This window comes from Mesoplodon bidens (assembly GCF_964165515.1).
Source record: "Mesoplodon bidens genome assembly, chromosome: 9".
In the NCBI taxonomy this organism is placed as follows: Eukaryota; Metazoa; Chordata; class Mammalia; order Artiodactyla; family Ziphiidae; genus Mesoplodon; species Mesoplodon bidens.
Window position 1 is genome coordinate 99253786 of NC_138166.1, and position 24591 is coordinate 99278376.

The following is a 24591-nucleotide window of genomic DNA, read 5'->3' on the forward strand; positions in this document are numbered from 1 at the left end:
GATATAGAATATTATATTAGTCTTTGAATATTGCTTGTCATTATTGGGAAGAAACAAGAAAGAGAAAAAAGAATAATTTGTGGAGGCAAAGTGAATACACCTGAGAGGCAGTGAGGACCCATCCTTTTGCCTTTGATTTGCATTTGGATTGATGAGGTCTCTAACCTAGAATAAAAGCCATTGCTTTGTTTTCTTGGTCTCAGTGAACCCACCCAAAATCCCATGTATTTATCTTCTGTAAATTATGTTTATTCTTAATTTTGTATGTTCATGATTCTTTTATATGCTGAATGTCACACTTTGCAGATGGCATGAGACCATCCCGGCATCCTGCATTTATTTTTTATTTCACAGAGTATTTTGTGGGGCCTGTAGGCGTCTCCATGGTCCTATATCACGTATGTGCTCATTCTGCCATCCCAGGCGCAATCCCGACTTGGATTGTTTACACCGTTTGCTGCTTCAACTTGGAGATGATGGTCACTGATGGCTTGTTGTAGGTAGATTGTCAACATGCGTGTGCCTGGTGCTGTGAGCCTTTATGGATTAGTGTGCTTCTGAGCTAGCGACTCAGAATTCAGAACGGCGGTGATATTGATGGACGTTGAAGCTGAGTTTAATGGAATTCGCCTCAAGGGTTGGGGGAAGTGACATTAAAATGAAATCTAGAGTGGAGAAATGACTGAATTTCTTTTCTTTTCTCTATGTAGGAAGCTTACAGATCCGGTACAACCTGGGTGGCACCAGGGAGCCATATAACATTGACGTGGACCACAGGAGCATGGCCAATGGGCAGCCCCACGGCGTTAATGTCACCCGTCACGAGAGGACCATCACTCTCAAGGTACACGTGTGTTACTCATCAATCGGATGTGATACAGGGTTGCAATCTCTGTCCTCTGTCATGCTTGGCTATTGGTTTTGGTTGGTTTTGTTTTGGGCGGTTAGGACAGGTGGAAGAGATGCTTCTGATACTTTCCGCTACAAATTTCTAAGCTGTGAAGTAGAAAGATAATCCAGTTCCTACAGGAAGGACAATGACGGAGTTGATGGAGAAGAGATTTCTTGGGAGAAGGTAGAATAAATGTTTACTCTGTACGTTCTTTGTAGCTTTCCTGCTTGTAGCCTTGCACATCTATCAGTCTACTGCTTTTATCCATTGCAGCATCTTTTTTCTCCATGGTCTCAGATGTCTGGAGCTTATCGCATTTCCCAGCAAAGGTTATTTTGGTTTATCTGACCTGCTTCCTTCACGACTCCAATGCAATGTGAATAACTATTTTCTTTTCTTCTATGGATGCTTTGCCTTAAAAATCCTCAAACCTTCCGCAGCATCTCAGACTCTGGTTGTAGGCTTTCCGTACACAAAGGGACGGTTTTATTGCGACACTCAAACTTTATTTCAGGTTCATGGATCAGGTTCATGGATTGTCCCTACCCCCACGACCAATTTTTACAGTGAAGAGACCAGCCTGGGAGACACCATGAATAAAACATGGCATGAGGAGGTCTCCCTGGGAACTAAGGCAAAGATCAAGGCTGGAACTGTCACTGCATTCTCTAGAAGGAGTTCAAAATAGATACCTGTCAGGAAGAAGAACAGCAGGGGGATGCTGTTGTCAGTCAAGTGGAATGTCATTTGGCAGGGGTTCAGCAGCCTCTCCGACCTCATTTGGATTCGGATTTGGCTGGTAACTGGGAAGTTCAGGTTGCAAAGGAAAGGCACAAGCCCTGTCTCTTCATGAGCACTGGTGGATGTCAAATTCGTAACTCGATATGGAGTTTACGCTTGGCCTTTAGCAGTAAATGCTAGAGAGCATTTTCAGGAGAGGCCTTTCCTAGGAAAATGACAACGTGCAGTTACAGCCTATTGCACAATCAAGCAAATGTGGCATAAGTAAGCTTCTCTCATAGTGATGGACAGTCGCTGAGTCTAGCGCAGTGCCTGTCACGTGTTAGGTGCTGCAGATTACTTATGGAGTAAACCACGCCCATCTTCCACCATAACTCAAGTTTGATTCAGAAAAGCCAACAAGTCTAGGATTAGTATGGTGGTTTATACCATTACAGGAAAGGGGTGGTTTTATACCATTTTATCAACATTCTGTTTATTGGCTTTTGATTAGAGGCATTCTCTTGTTTTAAGGTGCGCCACCTCTCACCTCTCTTAAAGAAAGTGATTATCTTGCCATTTCACCATCGCAAAATAATATTAAAAGTTAAAAAGAGCTCAGCAATCAGCTGGAAGGACAGTGTCAAGGAAGGGAGCTGTCTCAGCTGCGGAGTTTTGCAAGGTTAATCCTCACTGTCTCCAAGAAAACGCGTCGTGTGTCGGGACTGAGCCCTGTGGGTTGAGGAACCACGTGCAAAGACGAGGGTGGGTGAGTGGGAGAAGCGAGTCCAGGTGATAGGCTAAATAATCCCATTTCCTGGTGCATTTCCCCAAACGAGAGTCTGGAGTAAAGAAGGTCAAGGTGGCCTCCCTTCTGCCCAATCCCACCAACTGGGGAGTCTTTGGAAGGAAGCAGCAGCTCTGTAAGAGCAAATATCAGCTTAATCAGAGCTGCTGTCTGCTGCAGTAAATTAGAGATTGCCCTGAAGAAGGGGAGAGGGATGGACTGTTTTCAGGACTTGGGGCTCTTGAGGAAAGGCTGAGAAATCCACGCAGTGGAGGAGCCAGAGGCCTGCAGAGTCCAGGGGACCAGAGCAGGGCTGGGGAGAATCGGCTTCTATTGCTCAGGGTTCTTCTGATCACAAAGGACAGAAAACCAGTTCAGAATCCATTTGTAGACAAAATTCCTAGGGTAGGTTATAGAATTTAAGAAAGGGAAAACCAAAATTTTGAAAGAATCCAGGGGACCTGGAGGATTAAAACAAAGCCTAGGCCACGACCGAGTGCCTCTCTCTCTCTTTCTCTCTCTCTCTCTCTCCCTCCCTCCCCTTCTCCCCCACCTCCTTCCCTCCCTCCCTCCCTCCATCTTCTCTGCTTGCCCACCTGCCTCTGGAGGACTCTGGACAATTCCTCTTGCAGCAGGCTTCATCTTCCACACATCATGGGACACAGACACTGAAGTCGGCTCACATCTTCCCAGTTTTGCTGGGACCAGAAGCAAGGTCCTAGTTTCTCGGTTCTCATTTTAAAATCCGGAGAAGGTCTCTGATTGACCTGGCTGGGGTCACACACTCCCCCTATTGTGAGGAGAGGGGAACAATGACTGATAGCCCCTCATCAAACCTCATGATCAGAGTGGGGAGTCAGGGAGAATCCTCCAAGGAACAGGACTACAGTTCCAGGAAAAGGAAACACGATGGGTACAAGAAACTTTGGCTGCACAGTGCTTTGAGGTAAAGGAGAAGATAGAAGTGGGAAGCATTCTAAAAGGCACGGAACTAATTCGGCCATAGGAATTGTACCCAGGGTGTTGGAAAGCCCTGTCCCCCACCTCCTCCTTCTGTCATACAATGGGATGCAATGGCACTGAGATTTCTGGATATGTTTAGAAAGCTGATGGCTCAACCCACTTGAATGCAGCCTGGAAAGACTTCATGGTCTGGGGTGCACTGGTCTTTGTCAGCCCGGCCTCTCCAGTCCAGCCCAGATGGAAAACAAAGGTAGACATGGTGGAGGAAGAAAAGATATGGTGCCTACTTCCAGACAAGCAGGTCGGGCCGATTCCCTGCTCCCATGACCTGCTTTCTTGCAGGCAGGGAAGACTGTAGAGGGTGGACGTAATTCCAAGGGCACCTTTAGAACTCCAAAAAAACACTCTAATTTTTTTTTCCTGGAAACAATCTACAAATCCATCTTGAGAACTTCTACAACCTCAAGAATGTATGGAGAAAGATATAATAAAAGGTTAATCGTGATTATTTCTGTGTAAAGGGATTACAAAATGGCTTTATTTCCTCTAGAGTTTTCTATATTTCCTCATTTTTTTTTAAGCAGAGGTCTTCTTAGAAGCCCATATGATTTAAATTTGTTTATTTATTTATGGCTGTGTTGGGTCTTCGTTTCTGTGTGAGGGCTTTCTCTAGTTGTGGCAAGCGGGGACCACTCTTCATTGTGGTGCGCGGGCCTCTCACTATCGCGGGCTCTCTTGTTGCAGAGCTCAGGCTCCAGACATGCAGGCTCAGTAATTGTGACTCACGGGCCTAGTTGCTCCGTGGCATGTGGGATCCTCCCAGACCAGGGCTCGAACCCGTGTCCCCTGCATTAGCAGGCAGATTCTCAACCACTGTGCCACCAGGGAAGCCCCCCCTTACATTTTCATTTTAATTTAAGCCCCTCATTTTTTAATTATAAGTGTATGTTGCATTTTTATAATCGAACAAAAATGTAAAACACACATATATCCTCAACCCATTCTGATAGCCCCCAGTTACAAGAAAATATAATGACAAATATATTTAAATAATTTCAAATTAAAATGTACTTCTCATCAAAGAACAAAAATAAGGCTAACTCAGAGATGAGTTTAAAAGTGCCATGGAGTGTCAACAGATGAATGGATAAAGATGTGGCACATATATACAATGGAATATTACTCAGCCATAAAAAGGAACAAAATTGAGTTATTTGTAGTGAGGTGGATGGACCTAGAGTCTGTCATACAGAGTGGAGCTAAGTCAGAAAGAGAAAAACAAATACCATATGCTAACACATATATATGGAATCTAAAAAAATGGTACGATGAACCTAGGGGCAGGACAGGGATGAAGACGCAGACACAGAGAATGGACTTGAGGACACGGCAGGGGAAGGGAGGCTGGGATGTAGTGAGAGAGTAGCATGGACATCTACACACTACCAAATGTAAAGTAGATAGCTAGTGGGAAGCTGCTGCATAGCACAGGGAGGTCAGCTTGATGCTTTGTGACCACCTAGAGGGGTGGGATAGGGAGGGAGGGAGGGAGGCTCAAGAGGGAGGGGATAGGGGGATATATGTATACATACAGCTGATTCACGTTGTTGTACAGCAGAAACTAACACAACATTGTAAAGCAATGATACTCCAATAAAGATATAAAAAAAAAAAAGAAGTGCTATGGAATGATGCCTTTGGAATTAAGGTAAAATTCTATACATTTATATATGTGCAAACATCATATAATTTAGATGATGTTTGTCAGTGTTTACAGTGTTTTTAAAAGCACGTTTGCTTTCCTAGCTGGGTTTGGCTAAAGCTAACTTTAAATTAATCTGCATTCGCTGAGCACACACTGTCTGAAATGGTGCTGAGCACTTGAGGGAAACTGACCTTGGATGAAACATTTGCTGCCAAAAAACAAAGTGCCCAGTGTCCACATAGAGAATGAAGAACTGACTCTCAGAGTTCTCAGATGCCAGCGCAAACCGGAGCCCAGGACAACCCTCAAGTTGCATCATTTATGGAAACTCACGGTTGTACCCGTGATAAAGCTAAAGGCTTAATGCCAAATGTAAAACAAACCCCGAGCAGGCAGAGAGCACCCGAAATGTACTGTCTGTGATTAAAAACTGTGCCAATTAGCATGCATCTGAGAACTGAACATCACTATTACAAGGAATAATTTCAAAACCTTGTGTTACAAATCCTTTCTTCTTACTTTCCTGCCTGCCTGCCATCCCTGGCTTCACCCGCCCTCCTCTCCTTCCTTTCGTCCCAACCACATTGCACAGGGGATATAAGGTGGTTTACAGGGAGCACATAAAACAAAATTGAGAGTTAAAGTAAGTCACAAAATGTAGGGCCCCAGGACAATGGGGAAATGGAATACGGTTACCCAGGTCAGAAGGTCTTACCCACTTGCGTAAGTTTGGCTCGGAACTTCTTGGTGGCCAGAAGTCCACAGCCTATAAGCATAAGATATACCAGTTCTTCTAACAAAATGGAATTTTTCCTACTCTATCATTCTTTCCTTTTTTTATCTACCATGGATTCTATTTACTGGCATAGCAAGCTGCCCATAGCACGATCCACTTGGCAACATCGCGTGCATGATGGTAGCTCACGTTTATTGATGCTGTGGTCCAGGCACTGTGCCAGCACTTGACACACATTTTCTCATTGAGTCTTCACGATAGGCTTATGAGGAATGCACCATTAGTATCCCCATTTTAGAGATGTGGAAACTGACACTCAGAGTGTGATGTAGCTCACTCAAAATTAGGAAGCAGTGAGTAGCAAAAGCCTAGATGAACCTAGGTCTACCACACTGAAGTTTACACATGCTCTTAACTGAATCACTTAGTAGAGAGATGTCCGGGAGGGGGACCATAAAATGTTGGAAATGGATACCTCTGGCCAGTTAGAAATTGAGTGATGTTGTTGAAGTTATAAAATAGTGCAAAAATATGCAGAAGTACAGAGAATAATAAAACATACACCTATGGACCCACCATCCAAACACTAAAAATTTTGGCATTTTGCTGTCTTTCTTCAGAGTTTTAAAAATGCAGTGGTAGTTGAAGGCCCTTCATCCTCCTTGTTACATAGTGGGTACCGAGAGAGGTGGTACGCAGGGCCTTCACCTGCGTTTCCGCAACAGATGTGTTTTTCACAAACCTGCTTGATGTAGCATTTCCTTGGGAAAGTCAAATATAACTTAAAAATGGATTTCAGCCCAAACAGTTCTGCAGGCAGTGGGGTAGGACAGGGTGATGGGAGCTGAAGGGGACAAGGGCTGAGGTGATACAACTTTCTGATATTCTCACCTGATCCAAGGGTAAAATTAGCTCAGAAAATGAATTAAGTACATGTTCCTTGAATAACTATCAAATATTTAGGGGTTTTATGGAAGGTATACAGTGGAGGGTTTAGTGATACAGTCTCTGGCACAGATACTCCTAATCCATTTTCTCTAAAAATCCAATGAACAGATGGTAAAGATGTATCATTTTGGCTTTCATCTAACTGGAGGGCCAGTTCCCTCTTTGCCAAGAAGAAGCTAACAGATTTCCTGCAAGTAAAATAAGGACTTTCTTAAATAATTCCAAGTCCTCAGAAACAAATGATGATCAGGTCCCCAAATTTTTATAGCACAGAGAGCATGACTTCAGTTGTTCTCATCAGGAATTTTCAAAACAAATGTTCCTCAGACTCAGTGAATTACATCTCTTAAAATAAAGACGGTAATTTCTTACCTGCTATTAATCAGAATTTCAACCAAATTGTATAACAGCAGTTGTATCAATTGCTCATTGAGCTGTATATTGAATATGAATCCTAAAAATGGTCAGAGGAAAGTGTTACCAACAATAGTAGCAAACGGTGAATGCTAAACACCAGGAATATAGAAAAAGACTAAGATAACACCAGTTGCTGTAACAACCCTAAAATGTCAGTGGCTAAACCCAATGAAAGTCTGCCTTATATAAGATATATTTTTTAAAAAGGAAAGTCCTGGGCTCCCCTGGTGGCGCAGTGGTTGAGAGTCCGCCTGCCGATGCAGGGGACACGTGTTCGTGCCCCGGTCCGGGAGGATCCCACATGCCGCGGAGCGGCTGGGCCCGTGAGCCATGGCCGCTGAGCCTGCGCGTCCGGAGCCTGTGCTCTGCAGCGGGAGAGGCCACAACAGTGAGAGGCCCGTGTACCGAAAAAAAAAAAAAAAAAAAAAGGAAAGTCTTGTGTTCTGTAGCAGTGATGAATTCATGCTGGCTAGACGCTCTGAGGACGTCCTGCTGCCGCCCTTGGCCATGGGAGTAGTTCCTTGAACAGGCCAAATTCCTGTCCATTATTTGCGTGGCTCTCCATGGCTCTCCTCTGAACTGGATGTTGGTGATAATGCATTCCTTAAAGCTGTGCAGCTTCCAGGGACCATTCCCTGCAGATGTTTTATACTCACAAGCCTTTGTAGACCAGACCTGCAGTTTCTTTGCCAATACAGTTCCTTCAGAACCTGAGTTGGCTTCTGATCTATCTGCTTCCGATCAGTTTCGTGTACCAATAGATACGCCCTTCATTCTTCCCTAAACGTGGCTCTTGGACCGACATAATCATTTGTGTCCAAGGACCCTTGCCTCTCTCTCAAGGTCATGGCAGCTACCTTGAGGCCATCTGAGATACGAGGCTTAGGTGGTTGTGGTGGGGTAAATACTCTTAATTTTAACCTCCCGCATGGCACTGAGCCAGTTTGCTGAGCTGAAAATCTTCATGTGCCTTCGTTGGTCAAAGCTTTTTGCAGTTTTATTTCTTACTCTCTGGTGTGAGGCTTTAAATTTTTGGACTTTTCTCTATTCCCTTTCACTGATGTTTGGAAACTGGCCAATTCTTTTCTGAACTCATCTCTTCCTTGACATAGGCAGCAGGAAACCACTGATACCTGTGGCCATTCTGGCTCTTTTGAAGCACCTTCCCTAAAGCCACCGGTCATAGGCACTTAGTCTGCTTTCCAGGTTATGTGCGGTGACAGATTTACAAAACACTTGCTTGTATACCATTACTGTCTGTCTTTCCAGCCTCTAATATCCATACCACAGGACCAGTGCTACAAATTTTAGGTTTCTCTTGTGGCAGTACTCCGCTTCAGGATACTCATTTATGTTCATTGGGGCTACATTAGCTACTATAACAAAAAAGAAGTTCATAGATTGTGGTGATGTTTTCATGGATATATACTTAACTCCAAACTCATCAAGTTGAATACATTAATTAGGTACATTTATTTGTAGGTCAAAAATAAATAAATAAAATAGATCGCAACAACAATGAAAAATTGTTAGAGGAATTTTATTAGCAGTAAAATGAAAAGTGATTCGATTATAGACTTATAGGGCAGCTATATATGTTAATTGACATGAAACATTGGTGGGCAGGGTGGCACCACTTTTTGTATGTGGAGAAATGTTCAATTGTAAGGTGTTTCAAGTAACCACCTCAAGCCAGGAGAAATTCTCTGTGTACTGGAAGGGCCTGAATAATCACGTCATGTGGTGCTCAGAATACTTTCATACATACCCTTGTTTGACGTGCTCAGCCTTATGAGTTGGTACTATTAGCCCATTAAACAGCTGAGAAAACAGAGGTTGAGGATGTCCAGGTGACCAATAAGGTCCCAGTGCTCGCGAGAGGCAGACTCCTATCTAGAACCCGTATAACCAGACCCCTCCTTCCGGGGCTGGTCACTGCTCACCCCATCGCCTCTTTGTCACCTTTGAGAGCCATCAAGAGACCCAGGCTCACCCCTGCCCATTTGCCTTATAAACTTTTGAAAATTCTTAAGAGTTTTAAATAACAGTAAGTCTTTTGGAGGGGTTAGTGTTTGAAGTCGATGAGGGTAGCAGTGGGAGAGAGTAGCATGCTTGTCTGATAAACTCTTTTGACCTGTGCTGTGTTTAGAGACAGGAAGGGGCAGAGAGCAACCTAGGAGGTGATAAGACAGCCTTCCACGTGGCCCAGAGAATGCCCCCTGCAGCTGGGAGGTGAGACGTGGACGCTAAAGGCTCTGGGAAAAGAGGGTGATAGAGCAAGCTTTTTAAAAATTGCTGGATCTGCTTATGAAGATGATTTGGTTTAAATGGCTTTTCTCAAGAATATTAATAAAGATTCCAGGAATCCCACCTCAACCCAACACAGGAGAATCCTATTAAGGCAATAATAATAACACTCATAAAGTAGTGGTAGTAGTAGCAGTAAAAGCAATCAACATTTCTTGAGTGTACTATGCACCAGTCTCTGTCTTACTGCTTTACAGGCTGTACTTTATGCAAATCACCCTCCTGTGAGATAAGTACCATTATTCCCATTTTACAGATGATGAAACAGAGACACAGAGAGGTCAGTAAGGGGTAGAGCTGAGGTACAAACCCAGGTTTGTCTGATTCCCAAGCCCAGACTCTAAACACTGTGATTTAACTGGTATTTAAATTGACCATGAATTAGGTGGTCTGGTCAGAGGCCGTAGAGGACCCTTCTTCACATACATCCACCTACATTTGAAAACTGACTCAGCACAATTTCTACAAAGTGTTGTTAGATAACAAATGAAAGGTGTAGAAAAGTGCATGCAATACGACCTCAGTGTTAAAAGAAATAATGACATAGAGCCTTTAAAACAAACCATGAGTAGCGTGTATGTTAAACAAGAAACAAATATATAGCCTACTGCAGTTTATGAAAAGGTATATTCATTTTTTTGAAATACCAAATTACATGATAGTCTCCTTAGAAAAAAATAACTATGTAATGGAGGGAAAACACTTTTTTTTTTTTTAAAGAAAAGCCCTATTGAGATTTGCTGGAGGTCATAACATCGCAACTTTTCTAAGTGAAAAAAGAAGTAAGCAGTCCAACTTTCAGGCCAGTGTTTGTGCCACATAAAGAGTTCCACATCAGTTTTCCTGGAAGCATGGACATAACCTCTGGTCCTTCCATCTGAGCATCCTTCTCTCCTGTGCTGGCATAGAGCCTTGGCCTGAAATTAGAAGCTGAGGCTCAGATGAATTATTTAAAAATGTGGGCCTTTATTACCCTTGAACTTTCTGCCAAAAACGAACAATACTAAAAAGTGTATAGCTGTAAACACAACTGAAAATTTTAAGATCAGAGGTTGTTCAAGCCTTTATTTAAAAAAATAACGCTGTTTGGAAGCATTACATCTTTTTAGGGATGTCAGAACAAATAAAGGAAGTTGACCTCACTAGTCTAAGGCCCTGCTCTGAGATTACATTTACTGTAACATCTTCCCTTTGGCTCATTTAGTGTTTCTCTCCTCTGGAAGATGAGCTCACAGCCTTGGTCGTGCATTACAAGCATGCTTGACAGAAGGGCTGTGATCGCGGGAATAGTGATAAGCCCTTTGATGTCTCTAATCCTTTCCTCCGGGAGCACTCCGACCCACGCACTGGCTCTCTGTTCTGTTTGGGTTCTCAGCAAGTGTATCACTGCTTCTCTTCCTGCATTCATGGAAGACCGACTCAGATGTTTACTTATGCGGAGGGCATAGGTCAATGTTTTATTTGTTTCTCATATCATTACAATGGTTTAATTCCGCAGGAGATACCTGGGAAGAGAAGAGACAGGAATGTGTCTATTGAAAACTTGCCCATTAATTTGGTCTGCACATGTGTCAGAGTTTGTTTTGTTTTGTTTTCAGTATTTCCATATATCCAGAGAAGCCTATTCACAGTCGAGACACACATCAAAAACCTCATGACCCCATTAGCTTTGTGTCATTTGGTTTTAGATTGGGCTTTGGGTCCTTGGCCCATGGTAGGGTATTTTAGCAAATTTTCCTTATTTATTTCTGAACAGAAAGTAGGACTGTTTGGTGAAGTGTCTCCATAAAAGAGAAACAAGATACACAACCATCAGTGCCGAGGATTCCTCCCCCTGCCGCCGTGTGTTCAAACTGACCTGCAGCTTTAAACTGAGACAGTCTGTATACTTAGTGGTCTGGGCACCCACTATGTAAGGTCTCAGTTCCGAGGTGTGCAGTGGAGATGTGTGACAGAATGTTCTCAAGATGATTCTGGGATGTTCCATTAACAGTGCATTTTTAAAAATATTAAAACCATACGATGATCACTGAGAATTTAACACTATGACATGTAATTGACATTAATCTCTTATCCTTGTCTGCCACTCAGCCCACAGCATGATGGGAAATTCCGAACAGCAACCATTCCTTAAGCCTGACTTGGGTAAAATCAGGGGGTCATCAATGCCATCCCATATGGCTGCTTATGAAGTACAATTAAAATTAACTCAGCTTCACTGAGTACACATTGAGGAGAACAAATATATACTGTGTAATTATTACATGAAAGAAATCCAGGTAGACAATGATGAGTTGGTGGGGCAGGAGGAATGAACGAAATGTACCCTTTACCCTCAAGGAGTTTATATTCTGGGAGGAGAGAAAAGCTGTATACACACTCCATATACATTTCTTCAGATAGTGGAAGCTCATTCTGCCTAATTCTCCTCGGCAAGAGACTTAACAAGTTGGTCTCCCAATCAGCGTATAAATAATAGACTGGGGATCTAGCAGAAGAGAGTATTATGAGTCTTGGCTGGTAATAAGGCTATAGCACATGAAGCAGGATTTCCCTTTGAGGATGGTCTGAGTCTAAACGGAGACCACCATGGACTGGGATTGTTGTTACTAAGTTGTTACTAAGACATAAATTTTTAAACATCCTTATTGACAGATTCCTCCACTTCCTAACTCTGTTCTCTGGCAAGTTACTGAATGCTCTGTTTACGTACTTGTAGAATGGGAATAAGGCCACCTGTTTTAATGGGGCGTGTGTGTGTGTGTGTGTGTGTGTGTGTGTGTTAAATGAAAATATCGAGCATCTTCTCTGGCCCAATAAATGCTACTTCCCTTCCTTCCTTCCCAAGTCCCTTCTCTTTCTTAAAAGCAAAAAGTAAGAGAGCGGCTGTTAGGTCATTATCAGCGGGGCCTTCAGAACCAAGGTTCCTGTTCTATCCATTTGCAGTTCAACCCAGGGAGCAAGTCCTCAGCACCTTGTACGTTCACAGCGGGCAGCATGGCTGGTGCCTTCAGAGCCACAGTCCAACAGAAGAGACTGTCAATCACACAGACATGAACCAGGGGCCAACTGAAGTATATGGACTCATGCTGAGGAAGCACAGAAAAGCGGGGGGGGTGGGGTGGGGGGGGGGGAATTAATCATCCTGAGGGTGGGAGAAATGGATCAGAGGAGACTGAGGAAGTCATTTGAGCTGTGCCTTAATGTTTGCATGAGGGGTGGGAGGAACACATTATCAGACTTATTTTTTACCCCAGGGACCCAATATTTGCTCTTCTGCAATCCAAAAAAATTACAGAGTCTGGGAACCGAAGAAAAAATAAGTTTAACCCATCAAACTCATCTGATCTGAAACAGAAAAAGACTCATAATGAATATGTCAACACTTCCAAGTTTTTCATTTCTTTTCTAAAGCAATTTCATCTGCAAAAGAAGTATGCGCTCTAAGGCCAGACAGGACCTCCATTCCAACGCTCCAGAAAAATGTGTTTACTTCGCTTTACATTTCTTACAGCTCAGTGGGAAAACAGTTGCAATGCAATTTCTGATCCAGTTTAGGGTTTGAGATGTCAGTTCTCTCTTTTCTCCTCCAGAATGCAGCCAAAGCTGTTGGAGTGTTCATTTTTTTCCCCCAAGCACATTAAGTCCATAAATCATCTCTCAAGAAACAAAGTAAGGTTCCCAGATTTCTGTTTCGTCTGGCATGAAAACTAAAGTCCAATCTGTGAGGCATTATATCGTTATATCCATCTGCAGTGCACTAAAATCACTCTCAAAGATGGTAATTCTCAAAGCAATTTTGTAACACAATAGGCAGAACGGTGGTTCCCATGCACAGGTAACTGGAAGCAGGTTCCTATCTCACATAAATGTATCTCTTCTCGGAAAAATAAATTGTATCCCCACATGCAGTCTGAGGTTCTGAAGGGTTACACTCTGCCCTTTTACTCAGTGAAGGGAAAAGTCAGCACAGGGACTGAATGTGAGGATTTTGATGGACCGGGTGGCCTGGAGCAGGTCCTGAGCTAGTGCTAAGATGCCCTCTAGTGGTCATTAGCCCGAACCAGTGCTGAGCGTGGGGAAGGGAAAACTTCCGTATGAAACTAGCTTAGGTGAGGCTTCTACAAATGTTCATCTAATGCAGAGTCAGGAGTTTTAATGTGGGTCATTTGCATCTAATGTGAAATACTGGGGTGGCCATGGGGCTTGGTGTTGCTTATATAAATGGGAGCTTGATGTCACGTTCAAAGGTACAGCCCGGGGCTTCCCTGGTGGCGCAGTGGTTGAGAGTCCGCTTGCCGATGCAGGGGACGTGGGTTCGTGCCCCGGTCCGGGAGGATCCCACATGCCGCGGAGCGGCTGGGCCCGTGAGCCATGGCCGCTGAGCCTGCGCGTCCGGAGCCTGTGCTCCGCAACGGGAGAGGCCACGACAGTGAGAGGCCCGCGTACCGCAAAAAAAAAAGGTACAGCCCAAGGATTTCGTTCTCACCTGTGCTTCTCACAGCTCTGTCCCTGAGCCGTGGGCACTAGAGAGCCTGAAGAAATGTTTGCTGAGTGACTGGATAAATGAATGAATCACATTTATAAATAATGGATTCTGAGCACATGTGCTGCATTTGAGAGTACAAAGATTCTTTCTGCTTCTAGCTAAGGTGCATTTGATTTGCATTCTTCCCTGTCGTGGCTAGTGACCTAAAAGAATTAGCCCTACCCTAACATCTCTGAGATGAGGAGATGTGATCTGAATGCTGGAGGGGATGGTAATAAAAAACTTCATGGGTAGAAGCGAGGGTCTGAGCTGGTAGTTCAACAGTGAAGATGGCACAAGAGCATCAAAAAGGAAGTGGAAGTAAAAGCAAATAAAGCCACTGAGTAAATACTGCCGCTCCCTCCAGCATCCCCCCCCTGTATTGTCACCCAGGCCACCAGCAGAAGTTAAACTGGAGAACAGACAGAAATGAGCCCTCTCTACCCCTGTGAGGATGACATCGGGATCTGGAGTATCGACCCCACAGCCTCTGCCTTTGCTTGTGTGCTTAAGCCCCACAGCCGAACACCACAAATGCACAGTGGTGCCAGCAGCGAAGTAACTGACAGGCTTCTGTAGCCTCTGACCTCCGACATTGAAGTCATCTCCAAAAACCCATCCTGCAGCCAGAGATGGATGCAGACAGCCAGGGTCATGTAAATCAGAAGATCCCTAAAAGGAGAGGTAGCAAGATGGGGGCCAGGAGGACACCAGGCAGAGGCAATGCCGGGCTGTCCCTGCCCTCCACTCATTTCCCAGGAGTACTTTGTGCAGCTGCTGTGGACATCCTGCCAGCCTAGCTTTGCGACAGCACAGGATCCAGGCAGACACAGTAGAGTAGCTCAGATTCTACAGGCGCACAGACCTCTGGGCTGTACCTCTCGGAAGCTATGTGTCCCTTTAGGCAACGTAACTTAATCCCAGGGCCTCGGTTTCCTCAACTGTAAAATGGGGTGAATGAGAGTCTGTGCCCACAGGGTTGTTTGCAGATTCAGTGAAATAATATGTGTAAAGTACCTAAGGTGGGATCTGACCTGGCGTTGACTTTCAAGAAATGTTAGCTGCTACACTGATGATGATGTTGATAATACGGAAAAGGGGGAAGAAGAGGATCAGACTTTGGGGGGATATCCTTTGCACGTTTCCTCCTTCTCCCAAATCCTTTCAGCTACATACTCTTTTTTCCCAGATTGTCAAGGGAACCCAGGCAGCATGTCAGGAACCAAACCTTCTCTAGAAGATTGCTTAATTAAGAGCTGGGACTTGGGCAGAGCACAGAGTGGGTCTGGGGTCAGCGTGAGGTTCAAGAACCACAGACTCACCCAAGCCTTTCCTGGAGCAGATTTGAATACAGGCTCCAAGTCCAAAGCTACATCTAACAGGCTTCCAGGTTGAGAATTAGCTTGGTCCATTTTGTTATAGCTTTAACACGCACGCACGCACGGCTGCGTCACAAGAGAAGTGAATGCTCTCCTTAGATTTCTAACCTCATTTCTTCTAGTCTTTCCTATTTCCCATTCCTCACCACCTCTACTAAATTCTTCCACCCCTCCCCACATTCCACTTCTTGGAACAGGCTCCAAACACAGCCTTAAAAAACTACATTGTTGGGCTTCCCTGGTGGCGCAGTGGTTGAGAGTCCGCCTGCCGATGCAGGGGACGTGGGTTCGTGCCCCGGTCCGGGAAGATCCCACATGCCGCGGAGCGGCTGGGCCCGTGAGCCATGGCCGCTGAGCCTGCGCGTCCGGAGCCTGTGCTCCGCAACGGGAGAGGCCACAACAGTGAGAGGCCCGCGTACCGCAAAAAAAAAAAAAAAAAAAAAATGAGTAGCTGGGGGCTTCCCTGGTGGCGCAGTGGTTGAGAGTCCGCCTGCCGATGCAGGGGACGTGGGTTCGTGACCCGGTCCGGGAAGATCCCACATGCCGCGGAGCGGCTCGGCCCGTGAGCCATGGCCGCTGAGCCTGCGCGTCCGGAGCCTGTGCTCTGCAACGGGAGAGGCCACAACAGTGAGAGGCCCGCGTACCGCAAAAAAAAAAAAAAAAAAAAAAAAGCTGCATTGTTTCCAGGGAGCGGAGCCTCACTGCTTTCTGTACAGCGAGCGGAACGGGCCATCATTCGAGCCGTTAGACCCCGCATTCACCCCACATCCTGAAGTCGCTCTGTGTTTAATGATTTTCTTGATACACCTTTATACGCTTTCACCTGGAACAGAATTTAAAGGATGTGGATACCAGTCCTCTGATAATTGCCAATTTTTAGACTCCACCCTGAATATTGTTATTGCTGCCAAAACCCACTGGCAAAGTAATATCGATAGAGCCTCTGTACAAAAAAGAATGTGTTTGCTGAGTTTTCTTAATATCAAGGACTTTAACTATATAACAGTTGAAATCAATAGAAATGTAACCTTTTCAGCCACATAAAATGAGTTCATTTTTTTAAATTAGTCTTTTTCTGCCATTACAGTGTCATGATTGCAGGAGGAATGAGGTCAACCTAAGCTTTAATGAAAGACCATTCAGGAAACAAACTCAAACTCATTTAAATACTGAAGCCAGTGCCTTAGAAAACCAATAAAGTAAAAGCACCTGGGGTCGCTTTACTTAAACACCCCACATATGAGAATCATTCCACAAGCACGATGTGAGCAAACCTTTAACCCCAGAAGACCAGCCAATTAGGAAGAAAATGCTGTTTCATTAAATAGGTTTAGAACCGTAAAGCCCTTATCCTTAGTCTGATTAGACGTACAGCATTTAAGTTTTCTCTCCGTATTTTAAACATCATCTGGAGAAGAATCATTGATCAGTGAATTTACTTAAGAAAGTCATTAACTTTTAGTTGTGACAGAGATAGAAATCGCAGGTTCATTTCTTTAAAAATAACCAACACCGGATTGTGCTCTAATGACCAGGAGCCTTAGAATTGCAGGGAGCCAGGAGTGTGCTTTCTAACAACACAGCCTGGTGCCCGGCACATAGTTATGTGTATTAAATTGAAGAGCTACCACTGAGTCCGTGGACCTGGGTCAGACACAAACCTCTTGGTGCCTCAGTTTCCCCAGAGCTGAGTATGACAATATCTTTTTCCACCTCCTTCCCTAGATACGAAAACAAAGATGATTGTCACAAACCTCTTCCAGTTCTTCTCTATAAACAACAATGTACATTGCAAACTTTAGTCATAATATTTGCTTAGAATAATTTTAGAATTGGAATGGTCTTTACGGGCCATTGAATCCGACCTCTGACCTGACTTAGAATCATCACCTGTCCCTCCTGGCATCAATGGATATGAGAAACATGCTATTCTTCTTTTTTTTTTTTTCTTTTACTGAAGTATAGTTGATTTACAGTTTTGTGTTAGTTTTTGGTGGACATCAAAGTGATTCAGTTATACATACATATATATATATTCTTTTCCAGATTCTTTTCCATGATAGGTTATTACAAGATATTGAATATAGTTCCCTGTGCTATGCAGTAGGACCTTGCTGATTATCTATTTTGTAAATAGTAGTCTGTGTATCTACTAATCCCAAACTCCTAATTTATCCCTCCCCCATTGTAATGTAGTGGGATGTTCCCAGCTGGGAACATCTCCTCGGCACATCTTCAGCTTTGCTCCGCAAGGTGGCTGGACGGCAGAATCGCTCGAAAGTCTTTGCGTGGCGTTAGGAGGTCAGGAGTCCTGTCATTTACTAAAAGACGCACCTAGAAGGTGATATGGTCAGAGGGGGAATTTGAGGCTTATGCCAAGGTCCCCCTCTTCCCACAGGGAAGCTTCCTGAGCAGTCAGGTCACCCTGGGACAGTCATCCGCCTGTGCCCAGGTGGCCTAGGGGCTGGACAGGTGTAACCTCAGGAGCGCACACCGGCAGATGCCTGACACAGCCAACCTGCTTCCTCTGAAGATCTGTCTGATTGTGTTCTTCAGTGAGGGGCTCATCTTCAAAGAAAGTCCTCATATCTGGACCAGTAACAGCCGGGGCCCCCGCGGAGAACTTGACAGTCAGAGTGGCCACACCCACCTCCACACTGGCCGTCCCAGCCTCAGCAGACAAACGGCCGGACAGCAGTACCATCCCACACAGCAGCCTACAATGATTTCCCTGTCCGTACGTAGGCAGATGGTTCTAACACATCGTGTTTACTGATGGCTTTGTTAAAACTTCCCCCAAAAAACTCACCCAGGAATTTGCCAGGAACCAAATTTAAACAACCAACCCCTGAAAACATGTGCTTTGGACAAACCAAGATGACAGAAGCCAATAAAGACTGAAACAGAAAGGGCCCCAATCACATTTGTCACGTTGACATTGTTTCTCATAACTGTTCTCCCTCATAGTTCTTTATTCTTTTCATTTAATTAATAGAAGATTTAGCCATCGCATTGTAGAATTTCAGCAACATTATGCTTGTTAATACCTGTTTTCAGAATTGACCTTCCCTAATTTTATTTTATTTCTCTTCTTTGTCTTCCTCCTCCCTTTTTCCATCCATTGATTTGTTTTTCCTTATTCCCGGAAAGTCGTTTTACAGTCTATCAAAATGTGTTTTGCCTTGAGATTTTTTCTTTGAAAAAATTATACAGCATTTGGGCCCTTCCTGCTATAAACATCTTCGAAATTAACTTTATTTTAAAAATGGTATATCAGCTATGAAACGAGAATTTCTCCTCTCATCCTTTGATATTTATAAATATTATAGGGATTTATTGATAAAAAATCAGTTTGTTCTTTTTAAAATAACTTTATGCTTTAAATAGTATTCATTGATTTTCCAGTAGGTGGAGTATTAGACTAGGGAAAGTAGATTAACATGAGAAAGCTAATTTTTTTTCTTTTTACTGTTTTGAGAAATTTTTTATATAAAACATAAATCACCTAATGGGCTCACTAATTCTTTTAATTGCATCAATACCACAGGATTTCAATTGCGCTAGACCTTATGAGGCAAAATATGTTGTACTGATTATGTTTCCATAATAAAGATGGCATGATGAAGATAGTAATAAGTACTTATAATAACTCATTTTAAAATTGCTTATCAAGTCATAAATGAAAACTCCTGACATCTCTGAAAGAGAAATTATGTGCATGTACAGGAAAGAAAGATGTGTCCCTTAAATCCTTTATTTCTCAGACCTTAACCATTTCTGGAAAAGAGCATTCCTTGTGAGTTTAATATTGGTTCAAGGCCGACCTTGCAGTCTGTGACCTGGGGCAGGCCACTTACTCTCCAGGCACCCTGCTTTCTCCTCTACATGCGTGGGCAAAAGGTGATAAGCTAGCTCTTTCTAAGGCCCCTACCTGCTTGAATATCCCAGATGAATCTGTCTGTTTTGTAAACATTTTCTCAGGGTGAATGCTGGGAGCACATTTGCTGAGATGTGCGAATGCATATGGCAGAGACAGCTCTTGGTCCATGGCCTGTGTCTCAGAACTGAAAGTGAGAAAACTCTGCCTGGTCTACGGGGCAGTGACTCTCCTTCCCGCCCTCTGTCCATCACTAGGATTGGCTGCCGGGGAACAATGTGCTGATGGAACACTTTACAAGGTGATGCCCTGGAGCTGAGTCTTAGCAGAAGATTCTGCTCAAAGCCCCAGGCACCTGGGAAAATACTACTCCTTAGGCCCATAGTAGCAAAACATTTTCAATCAGAGAAACCTTAAGTATTTCCTGGTTCAACCTCCTTGTTTTACAAATGAGGAAACAGGTCCAGGGAACTTCGTGAAGTGTCCTCACCCATCTATTCAGTGGCAGAGCCAGGACCAGTCTCCTGGCCCGTCCTCACTCCCCCAGACCACCCTCCTGTCCTGCGCTGGAAGTCCAGCCGAGTTCCCTAGTGACCCTGGCAAGGACAGCAAGACTCACAGTCCTTCCCACCCTCCAAGGAAGAGAAACGAGGTCCTATCAAAGCAGGTCTTCTGAGGGTGAACAGAAGAAACAATCGCCACTTTTCCTCCTTTTTGCATTTCCTTGGACAAGTGATTTAGATTTGAAGAGAGCCTCCAGTTCCCGTTTGCAAGGTGTTCTCCATCCGAGAAAGGCTGGGCATCCTTGGATTCAGCTGGATCTTTCCTAGATGTGGAAGTGAAGTCTCCTCTCCTTGGTCTTAGAGTAAAAGGACCCCAGACCCAGGCGCAGGCTGAGAAGGGGGCTGAGGAGGTGAATGCATCTGCTTTGGTTCTAGGCTACGCCACCTCTAGCCTTGCTGAAAATTCATTCATTAAATAGAAGTCCCCCACGTGGTTGAGTCCAGCTCATCAGAGGACTGCAAGGAAGCTTGGGGCCAGTAATGAAGTGAGTGGGTTAGATAACATTCCCAGAACAAGAACTAATTCAGTCACTGTGTTTGGTGACAGAAGAGCAGAAGAGCTTGCCAGGCGAAGGACACAGCAAAAAGGGGTCCTGGGACATGGTCCAGAGAAATAGTGGTCCAGGGGCTGAAAGATGTTGAGTAGGGTCAGAGCAGAGGGGCGGGGGGAGGGGAGAGCCATGCCCGTTCCTCATCTAGGAAGATGGCGCCTCCCCCTCTGATCGCCTCAGGGGCATTTCATCCGTCCTGAAGCAGCAAAGGCTCCCTGGCTGGTCCACCTGCAGGTGACTGAAGTATTCCTTCACAGAGGGGCACCAGGTAGCCTGTTCAGGCCCCTCTTTACAGGTGTGCGTCGCTATCCTGAGAATGAAAGTTTGACCATTTCTAGTTTATTTCATGGTTCTGTTACAGGGGCGAGTGTTTCTTGGCCTCTTTCTTCTCTTCCTGTATCTATAAAACAGCAGGGCTCCTAAGCAGTTTAGGCCAAAACCAAAATAAGGTAGATGTCACCGTGACCTCCCAGATGGCCCCCTGCCATCAACATCCTTGGTTGCCCTTGGAATCGGAGGGATAATCCTGTGTCCTGGCAGTACAGGCGGGAAGAGGCTGGTGTGCTGGCCTCCACAGTGATGCACTTGTGCTTCCCAGCCATGTGGTCCCAGCAATGGGTTATGATGAACTCACAGCTCCCAGAGAAGCAGGGTCTCCCAGAGCGTAAAGATTCAGATCCCAGACTGGCCATCAGTCCGTGTCCTTCCGGGATGGAGTCAGGCTGGCTCACCCAAACCCGACAGCCGTAAAATTCTCTGCGGGCTTCAGTCGGTTGGATCGTCCCTAGAGCTCTTCTCTAAGAGTAGAAGTTCCAGCGGAAGTAAAACCTTAGTTTTCCATATCCTAAACACACACACACACACACACACACACACACACCAACGTAGCTCATTCAATAAATGTTAAGTGAGCATCTAAGATGATACAGACCCAGTTCATGTGGGTAATAAATGGACCAGGAGATTTACTAGATAATCTCACGGAAAAGGAAGAGCCAGAAGTGCAGAGGTGAGGTGCCATCCCCGGGGCTCCGATGCCTGGTGTCTTTCCTCTGCCTGCCTAGCCCACAGCTCAAGGTTTCGCAAGTGTGTGCGCCTCGGGCCCCGTGTCTGGGAGAGCGAGAGGTGGATGGGGCGGCCCCTGTCCTCGCAGAGTCACTGTCGAGGCAGGGGACCCTGTAACGGGTGGCAGACCCACATGAACTCTACTTTTCAGTCTCCCGCTCGCATCTGTGTTTCCCGTGTGTCCTCCCCATGAAGGAGAACAAAGCGACTTGGAGTCAGGAAGAGGTGGAAAACATTTACATGGATTTGCCCTTGATGCTGGGGTCAGTCTTGCTTCTCAGTTGTGAATGGTCTGGGGCTTGTGGGACCCCCATCTGCAGACCTGCAAATGGGATGGAGAATAAGGTGGGAGAGAGAGATACAGCCTCTCCTCTTTAAACTCTCTCTCCTGTAAAGTCCATCGGAGTTTCCAGATAGAAGGGATGGGTTGAGACAGATAACAGTGAGACTAGCTGGTAGTTGTTTCTCATCCCTCTTTTCTGTTTGCACTGGCCTCTACCCGTGTTTAAACCTGGAGTAAAACATCTATCAGGATGGTTTGTTCTGAGTTCAGTATTGCTAAGCTGATTCCAACTATTACCCAGAATTCGGGATTAGGAAAAGAGGCAAGAAATCCCGGGCCCTTGTCCGGAGCCCTGGAAATGTGTCCTCGGGGCAGTGTATCATGGCCCTTAGTCTCCAGACGTGGGGCTGGGCCCTCGGATGGTGAGAAGTGACCATGCTGCCTCAGTCTTTCTTCCCTCCTCCTTCTCCGCCTCCTCCAATTCATCCCCAAAACCTAACCAGGCTGAGGAAATCCCTTCAAACTCTGCCAAGACAAACTGTGGCTTAAAATGGAAATGAACTGAAATCACAAAATAATACCTGAATGACATTAAAGCTCTGAACTCAGCGTGTGAGATGCGAGGCCCAGCCTGAGTCACAACGATGGTAAATGTCGAACAAATGAGTGTCCCTTTAAGGTGTCCTGGGGCACATGGTGTCACAGTCTTTAATTTTAATGAGGCTCTATTACACCATCTCTTATTGCCGTTTAACTGCTGGGAAATGACCACCAGCTAAATGTACAGCAAAATAGCTCACGTGGACCCCAAAGAAATTACCTTGAAATTATTGCACTTGACCATGACAAATGCACCAGGGTTCGCTGGAAGAGTGGCAGCCACCTGGTAATATAAGTGAAACAGTATAATGTGACGCGTCCTGAGGCTTTGCAGGTTGAGCTGTACTTGCCTAATGTGATTTAATGCATTTTCTCCTTTAAATGTAAATACTTGAAACGCAGCTGATCTCTCCCCTGGTTGAACCAGCGGGGCTGGGGCAGGAGACTGTCCCTTTCGGCCTAACATTGTCTTTGGGGCTGGGTGTAGCTGGGTTGGAATGTCAATTCTGCCACATACTCCTTTTCTGAGTTTGGATGCTTTTTGTAATATCAAAACAAAGAACACTATGCAATATCTATTAAATGAGTTAAGATGTGAAAAGCCTGGCACAAAGCCTTGCACACAGTAGTGGCTCAGTACGTGCATCCTCCTTTTCCTGGTGTAGATGCCTGGGTCCAAATAGGAGACAGAAATCACATAGTAGGTTAAACATAGGGTTTTGATATAAGAATTTTTTTAACATCTTTATTGGAGTAAAATTGCTTTACAGTGGTGTGTTAGTTTCTGCTTTATAACAAAGTGAATCAGTTATACATATACATATATCCCCATATCTCTTCCCTCTTGCGTCTCCCTCCCTCCCACCCTTCCTATGCCACCCCTCTAGGTAGACACAAAGGACCAAGCTGACCTCCCTGTGCTATGCAGCTGCTTCCCACTAGCTATCTATTTTACATTTGGTAGTGTATATATGTCCGTGCCACTCTCTCACTTCGTCCCAGCTTACCATTCCCCCTCCCTGTATCCTCAAGTCCATTCTCTACGTCTGCGTCTTTATTCCTGTCCTGCCCCTAGGTTCTCAAGAACCTTTTTTGTCTTTTTAGATTCCATATATATGTGTTAGCATACGGCATTTGTTTTTATCTTTCTGACTTACCTCACTCTGTATGACAGACTCTAGGTCCATCCAATTCACAAATAACTCAATTGCGTTTCTTTTCATGGCTGCGTAATATTCCATTGTATATATGTGCCACATCTTCTTTATCCATTCATTTGTCGATAGACATTTAGGTTGCTTCTATGTCCTGGCTACTGTAAATAGAGCTGCAATGAACATTGAGGTACATGACTCTTTTTGAATTATGGTTTTCTCATGGTATATGCCCAGTAGTGGGATTGCTGGGTCATATAGTAGTTCTATTTTTCGTTTTTTTAAGGAACCTCCATACTGTTCTCCAGAGTGGCTGTATCAATAGTGAAAGAGGGTTCCCTTTTCTCCACACCCTCTCCAGCATTTACTGCTTGTAGATTTTTTGATGATGGCCATTCTGACCAGTGTGAGATGATATACCTCATTGTAGTTTTGATTTGCATTTCTCTAATGATTAGTGATGTTGAGCATTCTTTCATGTGTTTGTTGGCAATCTGTATATCTTCTTTGGAGAAATGTCTATTTAGGTCTTCTGCCCATTTTTGGACTGGGTTGTTTGTTTTTTTGATATTGAGCTGCATGAGCTGCTTGTAAATTTTGGAGATTAATCCTTTGTCAGTTGCTTCATTTGCAAATATTTTCTCCCATTCTGAGGGTTGTCTTTTTGTTTTGTTTATGGTTTCCTTTGCTGTACAAAAGCTTTTAAGTTTCATTAGGTTTATTTTTGTTTATTATTTTATTTTATATTATTTATATTATTATAAATTATATTATTATATTATTATATATTTATATTATTATTTATATTATATTATTTTATTATTTTGTTTATTATTTTTATTTATTCATTTGTTTATTTTTGTCTTTATTTCCATTTCTCTAGGAGGTGGGTCAAAAAAGGATCTTGCTGTGATTTGTGTCATAGAGTGTTCTGCCTATGTTTTCCTCTAAGAGTTTGATAGTGTCTGGCCTTCCATTTAGGTCTTTAATCCATTTTGAGTTTATTTCTGTGTATGGTTTTAGGGAGTGTTCTAATTTCATTCTTTTATATGTAGCTGTCCAGTTTTCCCACCACCACTTATTGAAGAGGCTGTCTTTTCCCCATTGTATAGTCTT

General features: G+C 44.2%; 1 protein-coding gene across 1 annotated transcript in view; it reads left to right on the top strand.

The window, feature by feature from the left end:
• Window positions 1-544: 544 nt before the first annotated feature.
• LOC308623067 (contactin-associated protein-like 2) overlaps window positions 545-24591 on the top strand; it is a gene marked incomplete at its 3' end in the record, with an annotated part of 168855 nt that continues 144808 nt past the window's right edge. The window contains exon 1 of the mRNA XM_081244947.1: window positions 545-844. Coding sequence (XP_081101073.1) covers window positions 782-844 — 63 coding nt within the window. The 5' untranslated portion in view covers window positions 545-781. The remainder of the gene's footprint in view (window positions 845-24591) is intronic.